The 14,684-nt window shown below is 44.6% G+C and overlaps 1 protein-coding gene across 1 annotated transcript; it reads right to left on the minus strand.

Moving 5' to 3' along the window:
* Positions 1-7,480: 7,480 nt before the first annotated feature.
* Positions 7,481-13,993, minus strand: LOC143291150 (uncharacterized). Its single transcript, XM_076600829.1, has 2 exons — positions 13,807-13,993; positions 7,481-10,780 (listed from the first exon to the last, which is right to left on the minus strand). Exons 1-2 carry the CDS (start codon positions 13,896-13,898, stop codon positions 10,135-10,137), a joined length of 738 nt encoding a protein of 245 aa, XP_076456944.1. The 5' UTR covers positions 13,899-13,993; the 3' UTR covers positions 7,481-10,134.
* Positions 13,994-14,684: the final 691 nt, after the last annotated feature.

Below are 14,684 nucleotides of genomic sequence, written 5' to 3' on the forward strand. Positions count from 1 at the left end.
AAGCTTGATAGAAGAAAGAGTATTGCAAACACCGATGTGTGTAAGCCATTGCACTCTTACGGTGCATAAATCAAATTCTAGCCCAGATAGTCGGGACACCAGTTACCTCCTCTACCGTTGTTCTGATGGTCATAGTCGGATACGACTGACATACATCCGATTGGCTGAGTGAGCGAAGGTGAATGATTTGTTTCGGGGTGGGGGTGGGGGTTGACCTGTCGATCGTTTGAAGGTGGGCTTCCTTATAAGGGGGTATGGCCGGGCAGCGGTTGAACATTGAATGCGGTAACTATGACCAAAACTATATAGATATATTCCATCGTTTCGTTTTTTGTGTGTCCTATAGTCTGTTGGTTACATTTTTTGTTGCCTGAGAGAAAGAAGAAAAAGAAGAAGAAAACAACAACAAACAAACAACCCTGATAGAAAAATATTGCAGGGATTTCCACTGGAAAAAAACCCAAAAAAACTCGCACACATTTTGGTAGACAATATTGCGTATGTTTTTTGTTTGTTTTTTTACGGCGCAGGCAATAGAGCACGCGCGCACACACACACAAACACACGCACACACACACACACACTCACATGCATACCACCACCACTACCACCACCCATCCACTACAAAACAGACAACTTGCTAATTTGTCAACAATCATTACAGCGTCCAGGTCAAAGATAGTGTTCAACAATGTGTGTGTGTGTTGTGTGTGTGTGTGTGTGTGTGAGTGTGTGTGTGTGTGAGTGTGTGTGTGTGTGTGTGTGTGTGTGTGTGTGTGTGTGTGTGTGTGTGTGTGTGAGTATGTGTGTGTGTGAGTGTGAGTATGTGTGTGTGTGAGTGTGTGTGTGTGTGTGTGTGTGTGTGTGTGTGTGTGTGTGTGTGTGTGTGTGTGTGTGTGTGTGTGATATAACACGAGCTGAAAAGTAGTGCACCGAGATAATACAATCAATCAGTTAATCAGCCTGGTTGTTTACAGCCGAACCGACCACTGAGGCCACCCCTCAGCCATGAGATAATCATATCATCATCATGTCGGAACAGAAAGGAACGACGACACGAAAAAGAAAAGAAAAGAGAGAGAGAGGGACAGACAGACAGACAGAGAAAGGGACAGAGACACAGAGTGAGATGGAGAAGGAGAGACAGAGAGACAGACAGACAGAGAGAGAGAGAGAGGCAGAGAGAGACAAAGACACAGAGAGAGAGAGGAGGGAGAGACAGAGACGGAAAATGACACAGATATAGAGTGAGATAGAGAAAGGAGAGAGAGAGAGAGAAAGACAGATACAGAGACAGAGAGAGACATACAGAGACAGAAACAGTGAGATATAGAAAGAGAGACAGAGAGAGAGTGAGAGACAGGGAGAAAGAGAGACGGAGAGAGAGAGAGAGGGGGGGGGGAGGGATACAGAGAGACATAGAGGAGGGAGACACAAAGAGAGAGACAGAGAGAGGGAGACAGAGAAGAAAAAGAAAGAAAAAAAAAGAAAAGAAGTGTAACGGCGCTTGATACAATTGTGAGAGCGAAACATCGTTTGCATTCCCACACCACTGTCTTTTTTCTTTGTTTGTTTGGGTTTTTTTGTTTGTTTGTTTGTTTGTTTGTTTTTGGTTTTGTTTGTTTTGTTTGTTGTTGTTGTTTTTAATTTCCCAGAGACCTTTTATAATCGATGTTGTTGTCGTATGTGTTGTTGTTGTTGATGATGATCCTATCGTTCTCGTATTATGAACACAGAGTGAGAATAGAACTGTATTGCTCCAGGAAAGGTCCGGCATATAATCAGTTTATTGAGTGAAGAGATGGAAGAGAATAGATCATCATTCTGTTAAAAGAAACTCGAATCGAAAATTATGTGTGACGGGATATTAAACAAACTTCCTCCGAGAGTTCTGTGCACGTGCGTATGTGTGTGAGGGGGTGTGTGGGGGGGGGAGGTGGGTGCGGGGATGGTGGTGGTAGAGGATGAGGTATGTGTGTGTATGCATGCCTACACTGTGGGAGCAACGGAATATTGGAACGTGCGGGTGTGCATATATATATGTCTTTGTTTATATGTGTGTGGGATTGGGGGTGGGGGATATGGGTGTATGTGTGTGTGCTTGTACAAGTAAGTGTGCCTCTGTGTGTGTGTGTGTGTGTGCGTGTGTGTGTGTGTGCCGTGGAAGCTGCGAAACGTAGCCTAGAAATGAGTGTGTGGAGGGGGGCAGAGGGGGTACAGGGTAATGTGTGTGTGTGTGTGTGTGTGTGTGTGTGTTGGGGCTCATGTACGTTTATGTGTATTGACTGTGCTTTCATATCTGTGAAACTGCATGTTTGGTGCATATCTGTTATGCATATGTGTGAATGTGTGTCTGCATTTTTTACATTTATTTGCTTATTTATCATCATTGTTGTCTTTTTTATTTGTTTATTTTATTTATTTATTTATGTATTTATTTATTTTATTGTTATTATTTAAAAAATATATATATTGTTGTTGTTTTTTTGTTGTTTTTTTGTGTACGCTTATAGTTGACTTCATCAAGTTTTTGCGCCTTATACATATTATTATTAGTAGTAGTTCTTTTTTTTATATGTATTTATCTCTTTTTTTTTATCTTCTTTTTCTTTTCAAGGCCTGACTAAGCGCGTTGGGTTACGCTGCTGGTCAGGCATCTGCTTGGCAGATGTGGTGTAGCGTATATGGATTTGTCCGAACGCAGTGACGCCTCCTTGAGCTACTGAAACTGAAACTGAAACTGAAACCTCCTCCTGGAACAGTAGTGTGGGAAGGAAGAAAGAAAAAAATGAGGGAAAAACAACTGAGAGCAGCTGTGTGGAGCTATAGGTATACCCGTGGTAATAAAGAGATTTGTGGATGTATATTTGTATTTGTATTTCATTTCATCACAACAGATTTCTCTGTGTGAAATTCGGGCTGCTCTTATCAGGGAGAGCGCGTCGCTACACTACAGCGCCACCCTTTTTTTTTTCTCTTTTTTTTTCCTGCGCGCAGTTTTATTTGTTTTTCCTATCGAAGTGAGTTTTTCTACTGAATTTTGCTAGGAACGAACCTTTTTGTTGCCGTGGGTTCTTTTACGTGCGCTAAGTGCATGCTGCACACGGGACCTCGGTTTATCGTCTCATCTGAATGACTAGCGTCCAGACCACCACTCAAGGTCTAGTGGAGGGAGAGAAAATATCAGCGGCTAAGCCGTGATTCGAACCAGCGCGCTCAGATTCTCTCGCTTCCTAGGCGGACGCGTTACCTCTAAGGATGTGTGAACAGGGACCATTGGGGATGAGAGATGATTATGAGAACATAGAGATGTGAGAACATGGGTGTGGGGGATAACAACAAGTTGTAGTGAGGTGCCGAGCGTGCAGGATTTTTGGGGGGGAGGAGGGTGGGTGGGTGGAGGGGTTGGGGAGGGGGGGTTGAAGATTGAAGAGGTGGAATGTGGAACAGTGGGAATGGCGAGAAAAGGGAACACGGACGTTCATGAATGAGGAGATGTGTGGACAAAAAAGCTGTGGGAATACGTATCTTTAGGAATAAAGAAATGTAGGGACACGGTAAAGTTTTGGGAAACAGTGAAATTCTGAAATGAATCAGATGTTGGAACACTGAAGTTTAGGAACAGCTAATTTTGGGAATGAGGGGATGTTGGAACATCATCATAGCACTGTGAGAACATGGAACTTTGGGAACAAAGAAATGCGCGAACATGGATTGTGAAACGAGTATTTTAGGAGATGTAAAAACTGAGTAACAGTCTGAACAGACAACGATTGAAATAAAGAGGTGTGAGGAAAATGAACACTGGGAATTGAGAAAACTCCATATACAATCGGCTCTAGGCGCTTCACATGAAACTGTTCATATACAATTGTAAATCATGGCTTACAACAGCATGAACAGATACACAGAAAATATATGCCTGTGTGTGTGTGTGTGTGTGTGTGTGTGTGTGTGTGTGCGTGCGTGCGTGTGTGTGTTTGTGTCTGCATGTCTGTGTGCGTGCGTGTGTGCATGTCTCTGTGTGTATGTGTGCGTGCCACTCTCCAAAAAAAGCACAAGATACCCCCTATCCCCTAACCCCACTCCCTCCCCCCCCCCTCCACACACACACATTCACACACGCGCACGTCAGTTCACGCACACCTTGACAGTGTCCCCCCACCCCTCCTCCCCACCCCACCCCACCCGAACCACCCGCCCTCCCCTCTCCCCCTGTGGTCTTTTCTTACGACTTTGACCTGAAGTGGTGGTCATGACTTTGACACAGTGTACAGTACCCTTGCTGAGGTCAGATGAACGATACCCTGAATACGTCTCTTGTCTATATATTATTATACGCTGACACCCCCAGATTAGAGTCTCAGGTCTCGGTAGCATGCAGACTACTCACTTCCCTGGGTCAGCAAAGCGTCGAGGTTTCAGGTGGAATGCCGTTGGATGTTTCCCTCCCGCCACACCGCCACCCCCCCTCGCCCCCTCCCCTCCCCCAGCCCCCAACACGCTCCCCTCACACTCCCTCCTTGTGTTGACAACTGAAATACTAATGTGGTATTTTCTCCGTATTTACGCATGCTCGCACGCACGTATACACTCGTTGTTTTTTGTTGTTGTTTTTTTGGTTTGTGTGTGTGTGTGTGTGTGTGTGTGTGTGTGTGTGTGTGTGTGTGTGTGTGTGTGTGTGTGTGTGTGTGTGTGTGTGTGTGTGTGTGTAAATCAGAATCAGAATCATATTCGACGGGCTTAATAGCCGAGTGGTTAAAGCGTTGGACTTTCAATCTGAGGGTCCCAGGTTCGATTCTCGGTGACGGCGCCTGGTGGGTAAAGGGTGGAGATTTTTCTGATCTCCCGGGGGTCAATATATGTGCAGACCTGCCAGTGCCTGAACCCCCTTCGTGTGTATACGCAAGCAGAAGATCAAATACGCACGTTAAAGATCCTGTAATCCATGTCAGAGTTCGGTGGGTTATGGACACAAGAACATACCCAGCATGCACACCCCCGAAAACAGAGTATGGCTGCCTACATGGCGGGGTAAAAACAGTCATACACGTAAAAGCCCACTCGTGGACATACGAGTGAATGTGGGAGTTGCAGCCCACAAACGAAGAAGAAGAAGAAGAAACATATTCATTTGTCATGAAAACCGTAAATGAAACGTTTATAGACACAAAAATAAAGGAAATAAACAACAACAAGTGACAAAACCAACAACAACAAAATCGAGCCTGACTAAAACGAAGTGTTCTAGTTATAACGTAACGGACGTGCTCTTTGAAACATTCCCATATGAATTTTACTAGTCGATGTCGTATAGTGTCTTCCTTCTCTCTTCCAATGCGTCTGTTCGTCCTTTTCACTCCTTCCTTCTCTCTTTCCATGAGGACTGTGTGGAGTGTCTGTCTGTGTTCGTCCTTTTCACTCCTTCCTTCTCTCTTTCCATGAGGACTGTGTGGAGTGTCTGTGTTCGTCCTTTTCACTCCTTCCTTCTCTCTTTCCATGAGGACTGTGTGGAGTGTCTGTCTGTGTTCGTCCTTTTCACTCCTTCCTTCTCTCTTTCCATGAGGACTGTGTGGAGTGTCTGTGTTCGTCCTTTTCACTCCTTCCTTCTCTCTTTCCATGAGGACTGTGTGGAGTGACTGTGTTCGTCCTTTTCACTTCTTCCTTCTCTTTTTCCATGAGGACTGTGTGGAGTGTCTGTGTGTGTTCGTCCTTTTCACTTCTTCCTTCTCTCTTTCCATGAGGACTGTGTGGAGTGACTGTGTTCGTCCTTTTCACTTCTTCCTTCTCTCTTTCCATGAGGACTGTGTGGAGTGTCTGTGTGTGTTCGTCCTTTTCACTCCTTCCTTCTCTCTTTCCATGAGGACTGTGTGGAGTGTCTGTCTGTGTTCGTCCTTTTCACTTCTTCCTTCTCTCTTTCCATGAGGACTGTGTGGAGTGACTGTTCGTCCTTTTCACTCCTTCCTTCTCTCTTTCCATGAGGACTGTGTGGAGTGTCTGTGTGTGTTCGTCCTTTTCACTCCTTCCTTCTCTCTTTCCATGAGGACTGTGTGGAGTGACTGTTCGTCCTTTTCACTCCTTCCTTCTCTCTTTCCATGAGGACTGTGTGGAGTGTCTGTTCGTCCTTTTCACTTCTTCCTTCTCTCTTTCCATGAGGACTGTGTGGAGTGTCTGTGTTCGTCCTTTTCACTCCTTCCTTCTCTCTTTCCATGAGGACTGTGTGGAGTGTCTGTCTGTGTTCGTCCTTTTCACTTCTTCCTTCTCTCTTTCCATGAGGACTGTGTGGAGTGTCTGTCTGTGTTCGTCCTTTTCACTTCTTCCTTCTCTCTTTCCATGAGGACTGTGTGGAGTGTCTGTGTTCGTCCTTTTCACTCCTTCCTTCTCTCTTTCCATGAGGACTGTGTGGAGTGTCTGTCTGTGTTCGTCCTTTTCACTCCTTCCTTCTCTCTTTCCATGAGGACTGTGTGGAGTGTCTGCCTGTGTTCGTCCTTTTCACTTCTTCCTTCTCTCTTTCCATGAGGACTGTGTGGAGTGTCTCTGTTCGTCCTTTTCACTTCTTCCTTCTCTCTTTCCATGAGGACTGTGTGGAGTGTCTGTGTTCGTCCTTTTCACTCCTTCCTTCTCTCTTTCCATGAGGACTGTGTGGAGTGTCTGTGTTCGTCCTTTTCACTCCTTCCTTCTCTCTTTCCATGAGGACTGTGTGGAGTGTCTGTGTTCGTCCTTTTCACTCCTTCTCTCTTTCCATGAGGACTGTGTGGAGTGTCTGTCTGTGTTCGTCCTTTTCACTTCTTCCTTCTCTCTTTCCATGAGGACTGTGTGGAGTGTCTGTCTGTGTTCGTCCTTTTCACTTCTTCCTTCTCTCTTTCCATGAGGACTGTGTGGAGTGTCTGTCTGTGTTCGTCCTTTTCACTCCTTCCTTCTCTCTTTCCATGAGGACTGTGTGGAGTGTTTTTATTCGTCTTTTTCACTCCTTCTCCCTTTCCATGAGGACTGTGTGGAGTGTCTGTCTGTGTTCGTCCTTTTCACTTCTTCCTTCTCTCTTTCCATGAGGACTGTGTGGAGTGTCTGTCTGTGTTCGTCCTTTTCACTCCTTCCTTCTCTCTTTCCATGAGGACTGTGTGGAGTGTCTGTGTTCGTCCTTTTCACTCCTTCCTTCTCTCTTGTGTGTGAGGAGGGAGGTGAGGTTGAGGTGTGTGTGTGTGTGTGTGTGTGTGTGTGCCTGCGTGCGAAAATGAATGTATGCGTGTGTGTGTGTGTGTGCGTGTGTGTACAAGAGAGAGTGAGAGCGAGAGAGAGTTAAGATGAAGAAAATGTTTTAAAGCGTGTCATGTTTTCAAAAATAAAAAAAAATGGATCGTCCTCTTTTGAACACACACACACACACACACACACACACACACACACACACACACACGCTCGATCACTCTCAGACACACCAACACACCCTATCTCTCTCTCCCTCATTAATTCACACACCAAAGAAAGCTTCAATTCTCGATGTAATCTTTTTCAACTTAATTTTCATTGTAATTACTGTAAACTAAATTTCGTTTTGAATTAAATGCATAGTTCAATTTCAAATCAATTCTCGTTGCAATCTATGTAAAACAAACTTCTGTTTCAAATTAAATACACAATTCAGTTCAGTTTCTGTTTCAAGGACTGAAGCGACGAAACATGCAGGCTGATATATACACGGTTTGTACGAATGCACAACTCGAATATATGGCACTAGAATCAAAAATCAAACACATCAGTAGAAAACAAAACAAATAAGGAAATGAACCATACATTTCCTTGCACGACAATAACAGAAAACGAGAAGTATCTCACAAACTGATTCCCTTCATTATTTTGTAGTCTTCATCACCCACCAAGCTCACACTCCCCAGACAGACGTGCAAAAATGTGCCACGTAACATTAATACTCAACTACTTTAACTCACTCAATACGGCCAGTCCCCTCTTCACCTCTACACAGACCCCTCGGATGTCCAGAGGGTGTCTAAATGACCCAACCTTTTTTGCTTCCGTCGTCAGAATTGTGGTATTCTCTGTCAACATTCACCTCTTCAGTATAAGAGCCCTCCGCTTGCAATATTTTGATGATGGTAATTGGGGTGAAACGCTGTTAACGTGGTCTCTTTCGCCGTTCCTATGGAAAGAGTTAAAAGAAGGAAAAATATAAGGAGAAAATCTACGAGTAAGAAAGATAATGTATGAAAGAAAATGTATGAGTAAGTAAGAAAATGTATGAGTAAGTGTAGTTCTCTTTAGAATTTGTTCACAAGGAATACATACACTGCAATGAAGAAATTCCAAATCTGCCAGTACTGGTGTGGCAGCCTCCCCCATTTAGATAGATGAATAAGAATAGGAATCTCAACATTCTGGACAAACATTTGCTGCGTCAGTGCACACAAAATATAGGTTTGAAGAAAAAAAGAAATCAGACACAATAACTTTCATTTCTAAAACAACACGAAGGAATGAACGTGACTCAAAAGTTGTACGTCTTCAGCAGTCTACCCCCCCCCCCCCCCCCCTCTTCCACAAAAGGAGCATGGAAAAAGTGGAACAGAACAGAACAATTGGAATGAAGAAATGGAGAGAAGAAAAATAACGGGCCAGAAACAAAGCAACCAATTGACAAACCCAAGTAATCTCTTAGTCAGGAACTGGGCTGGACTGCACTAACGATCTTAAGAAAGCTAAATTTGCTCTGCGGTAAAAAAAAAAAAAAGAAAGAAAGAAAAAAAAAGAGAGAATTGGAGTAGACTTCGGAAAACTCTTGCCGCTAAACAAACTTGCTTTGCAAAGATCGTTGGCACAACCCAGCCCTGGTACTTTGCGTGTGGAAGATAAAGGGGGAAAGGTAGAGGGGGTGGGGATGGGGGGATGGGGGGGATGGGGGTCAGGGGGAAAAAAGAGAGGAGGAAGTCAGTTTGACGGTTCAAGCACACACACACACACACACACACGCACACACATGCGCGAGCGTCCGCAAATTAAAAAAGATTTTTTTTTCTCAAATGACACAACTCAGTTCTGTGGAAAGTCATCTGTGTTTACCCCCAACATCACACACTACACACATATAAACGCACGCGCATACACACACACTCTCATGCGCACCCACAGTTTCTCTTTATCTCTGATATCCACGAATAAGTAACTGTGCTGTGTTGGTGACCTCAGCATCCCCCAACACCCCCACCTCCGACAAAACAACAACAACAAAAAACCCTAAAAAAAAAAAAAAACAGATTTTTTTTTCATCTGACACGACAGACCACAGCTAAAACTTAACAACAAACTCGACCGCGTCTGTCTTCAAATACATGAAAACTAAAGAATTCAAACATGTCAGCGCTTCTCTTATGCTCTTAATGCAACATTAATTAGTAAGATTAAATCAAAACACGATACAAACTGATACTGTCATGTAAACAAGGAATGGAAGAGTGATACCACAATATCAGTAGTACCTGGAAAGATTTTGTTAAAGCGAGAATGAATGCAAACTAAACGTGCATTTGAACTTGAGAATAAAGTACATTGCCTGTTGGCCTATGATGCTCCTTTCTTTTCCAAATATTATCTGAGATTGAGCATCATTTAAAGGTTGAAAATGCAACCATGAAAAAACAACCACCTTTGCAAATATTTGCATTATTTCAAGTCTTTGAGAACAGTTTCTGTCAGCCAATCAGATCTTTCAAGTCCAGTTTTCGTGGCAGATCACGAGTCAGTCACGTGATGTTTACAACCAATCAGGTTGGTATTCGTCTCTCTCCTCCCAGGCCAAATCATGTGACAGTCATACTACTGTGACGACATCCTGTCACTCTCCCCTTTCGAATTCAAGGCTGAAACCGCACTCGAGGTGTGGTTCAGGCAATATTGCACACGTCCCAGTGACCTTTCAGAGCTGTCTTTTCTCACAGCAGTGTCTCAAGGTTTTCCATGTGTCAGACGTTCTATTCTTTACGGTCGACCTTCGTGCAGACAGAGCCTGGTCCATGATGCGAGGCAAGTCCAGTTGACAAGCAGGGGGGTCCTCCGGGGTGGGTGACGTGTCAGGCGTGTGACGCCTCAGGGCAAGAAGCTTCCGATCACTCTCAATCCCCCGGGCTACCCCTTCCGGATGGCGTTGTCCGGACGTAGGTCCTTGTAGAAGATGAGGGTGGACACGATCTCTCCGTCTGTCATGACACCGCCCATGGGCAGACACCCCACGCGCACCATGCCGGGTACAGAGCGGATGATGTTGAGCATGGCGGTGTTGTTGGAGAAGGTGTCCACGTACATGCCCATGAAGTGCAGACGGACCGCCAGCTTCACGCACAGCTCCATGCACACACGCCCCAGCCCGCGGCCCCGCTGGTCGGCCCTCACGATGATGAACGGGTCCGCCACCGGGCAGCCCCGGGAGTACTTGCTGACGGCCAGGATGAAGGCCGCCACCATCTTTCCGTCGCTCTTATCCACGACGGCGAAGCGGTAGCCGCTCTCCACCTCCGCTCTGAACTCTGCTTCGTCGGCGTACTCGTCGACGCTGAAGCCTTGGCCTTGCCTTCCGGCGCCGCAGATCATGGCGAAGGTGTCGGAGAGCTGCGCGTCTGTCATGGCATCCACCAGGAAGACCCCGCACCCCCCCTGACGGTCTGTGGAGGTGACTGTGAAGGGGGTGGAGATGGCGGTGGGGACCAGGTTGAGGTTGTCTACCTTGTTCAGCATTGTCGACTTTCTAAGGTCTTCAGCTGGGCGAGGAGGTAATCTGTAACAAAGAAAAGAAGGCAGGTCCTTGAGATCGGTGAGGTGGGCGTTGCAGTGTCTGTTGAAGGTTACGGAAATCACACGTGAGGTTTGTAGGGAAATTACACTTTGGGGAATCACATTGTTCATCATGTAAAATTCACTATTTATCATGTACTATATTTTCCATTCCCACTCAGAATTTATCTCGCCCAGTTCTTTAAATAAATAAATACTTTTTTTTTAACAAAAATCTCCCAACATTAACCGTTACAAGGATCTTGTCTCCATCTAAAGTACAAATAAAATGACATTAATGCTAAACGTACAGCTATTAATGGACGATGCATATCAGTCACCTAAAGTTACCTGAATGGCTTCCAGTTTCAGCAATAAGTAACCTAACTGAATATATATATATATATATATATATATATATATATGTGTCAGGTGGGAGGCTGTATCTCCTGCATGCTACCTTTGTCCTAGTACGTAAGAGAGAGGTATTCAGTGATACGTGATGGGTCAGTTATCTTCTCCCAGTTACTTGTCGTGTATCTACGTAAGAGAGGTATTCAGTGATACGTGATGGGTAATCTCCCAGTTACCTGTTGTGTATCTACGTAAGAGAGGTATTCATGAAGCGGTGTATATATCGAGGTCAGAAACTGCCACGGTAGGTATGACTGACTATACAGGTATGTGCACACTATCAAAACTGCTGCATCAGCAGTAGGGAAACGCCTTCCAGAGACGGGACCACCAACGTAGTACAGAATACATTATTATCTCAAATAAATAAATGTCGTTTGTGGTACATGTTGTACAAAGTATGAGAATCACAGTCATTCAATATGAATACATGAACATAAAAACAATTCAATCCTAGGTTTGAAACAGACATCACATACAGTAATCTGCCAGTCGCACAAATGCAATAACCACATAAACAGACTACCCATATCATAATTAAACATATACATATTATGATAGACACAAAGCTATTTAAAGTTATCCTTAATTCATCCAGAGTACCCTGGACAGAGTACACATACATACACACTCGGCACACACACACACACGGCAGACTAGACACACACACTTAAGAACAAATTAATTAGTCAAGTTCAGGAGGCTTTGCTTATAAAAACGGTTAAGAGCTATACAAAAACAATGCAATACATTTTCTTGGACTCAGTCAAACATGCAGTCTGCACATATCATTTCCCCGTGACACTGGCACGGAGTCATATGTGGGCCACTGCCTTATGTCCCGCACCGACACTGTTGTAATTATGATTGCCAGTGTCTGGCTATGGACAGTTCAAGCACGTCATTACCGCCGATAGATGATATGGAAATGGATACTGAAATCTTCATCAGTCCAAACTGTGTGGGGGGTTGGGGTGCGTGTCTGTGTGTGTGTGTGTGTGTGCGCGCACGCGCGTCTCACGCGTTTGCATCAGTCTTTCCAAGATTTGCATCATCCATTCTCTTTGCATCATCCACTCTCGAACCACACACACACACACACACACTCCACACTCACGTGAACGACACATGCAAAAAGGATGCTGCAGCGTGTGATACTGTTTACATAATGCAATGCCTGGAGTGGGGGAGCGGGGGGTGGGGGGGAGCTGGCGGAAACATACGAAAACCCACAGCCGTTTCTATTCGGCTATCGAGCGTCAAGAGCACACAACTCAATGTTTTCGTCTCACGAAGACGGCACGGCAACAACACGGCACAGCAACAACTGCAATAAATGCCGCACCGTTTGAGAACACTCGCAGCGCGCGCGCGCGCGGTGACTCAGTTAACTCCCGGAGTTCAACGAACGTCCAAGGTCACGTCCGACAGAGGACGGCCTTGGGAAAGAAACCAAACAAAACAAAAACTGACAATGATGCAATGCGTATTCCTTTATAATCCATTGATCTGGAAGTGAAGACTGACAGAACGCGTGTTTACAGGCCGGTTCCAGCCGGCGTTTACCGACAGGCAGGGAGCGCCAGCCACGTAAACAGCACGCAGCCACATGGCTGCACCGTAAACAACCCATCGCTCCACTTTCCAGGTCAACGGTAACGACTGAGCGGGAAAAACCGCTACGCAGCAGCTGCACACTAACGGACTGACTGAACAAGCGCCCTGCAGCGGTCAGTCACCCTGTCGTGTCCAGCATCGCCACAGCATTTCAATGATCACCATTTCCGCTGAGCGAGTCCGATTTATGTATCGAAAAGCATCGCCACACGCGTAGTAAACAAAGTGCTCGACACGCGCAAGGAACTGGGTAAACAGGTCACACAGCACCGAAGCTATGACGTTCACCGCGTTTTTCTAGGTCACCGCAAAATCTTTGAGGACCTCCGTATTTTTCGATACTCACTGTTTTGGTTAGTGTCTGACTCGTTTTGAGTTAATTCCAATTTGCACGTTTTTGGGGCGCTTTTTTTTTTATTTTTTAATTAATTATTAATTTTTTATTTGGAGTGCTGCCAGTGCCGAGGGCTTCAAAGTCACATTTTGGACACTGCCTCAGTACCAAGATCTGGTGAACTGCTCTCCATATACTTTCATAATCACTGTAATAAGAAGTATGGTATGCCTTGTTGCACTTGTCCAGAAAAGAAAAGAGGGGGGAGGTTGTTGTTGTTTTTAAAGTAGAGTGCAATAAATCTGCAATCACCACCAGCACAATACTAACAAGACTTTAACTAAGTCTACTTTGGACTGGCTTTAAGTAGAATTAGGTAAGATACTGTTAGCAGTGTACTGTTGATCGATAAACATTGTACACATTTCAACAACCAAATTGCAAGTAAATTTCCTTTTGCACGTAGAAAATCAGTAAAAGGCAGTGCACATATATATGATAGTAATTCGTTTTATGCAAAACATCAAATTGCAAATCTACCCACATACACATCCATACCGTGTGAAACAAGAAACAGCAAGATATTAACAAAAAATGTTCATCTCTAGTGATTAAAAAAAAAAAAAAAAGCAATCATCACTAACATTCTAAATTTACGTACATACCTGTGAGAGATTATAACTGAAGCTGGGAACTGAAAACAAATGGACGAACTGGACTGAAGACAGAACTTGCAACAGAAGTCAACTCGACTCATAAACCTGACGTTTGCAGAACTCGTAACTGGGACGGCCCAAAGAAATAACCTTTTCGCTGCTCTTGATATCGGACAACAAACCGCTTTCTCTGTCTCTGACGGTCTGCCAGCCTTTCTTATAGTGTTGTCTGCTCCGAGAGGGAGGAGCTTAAACCAAAAGCCAACCTGCCAATCATTGTGACGTCAAAGAAGGTTCGCGGTGGCTCATGCAGAGGGTTTACATTCCAGCGGGGATAAAAAAGAAATAAATAAATAAATAAAAATAATGTCAAGCTTAACACACAAACGTGAAATGACAAGAGGAAGATGAAAATGATGAGAAGTGGAGTGTTTTTCGTTCGCAGCTTGCGCAAAGCAAGGACTAGGACAATGGGTGAGCAGTATGGATTACTGGTTTGCAGATACTGGTAGTACACACGATCTAGAGTTTGTGTTGTGCTTGTTGGGAACACTGTATGAAAGCAGCTGCTGTTTCAGTTCGTCATTCGGATTACGGGCAGTCACAAAACTCTCTCTCCTTGTTCTCTCCCCCCCCCCCCCCCCACCCCCCCCCCCCACCCCCGGCTCTCCTTCTCTCTCTCTCTCCCTCTCTCTCATTTTTTATTCTCATACTATTTTATATGTTGAATTATGCTTTCTTTGGCAATGAGCACCCCCCCCCCCCCGACCCCCCACCCCTGTTATGGCTATGTGTATTTCTTTTCTTTTTTTCTTTTTTTTATTATTGACTTACTGTTTTATATTCACATTAGCATAGCATTTTTTTTTTACACACATAATGTATGC

This window comes from Babylonia areolata, chromosome 16 (genome assembly GCF_041734735.1).
Source record: "Babylonia areolata isolate BAREFJ2019XMU chromosome 16, ASM4173473v1, whole genome shotgun sequence".
Lineage (NCBI taxonomy): Eukaryota > Metazoa > Mollusca > Gastropoda > Neogastropoda > Buccinidae > Babylonia > Babylonia areolata.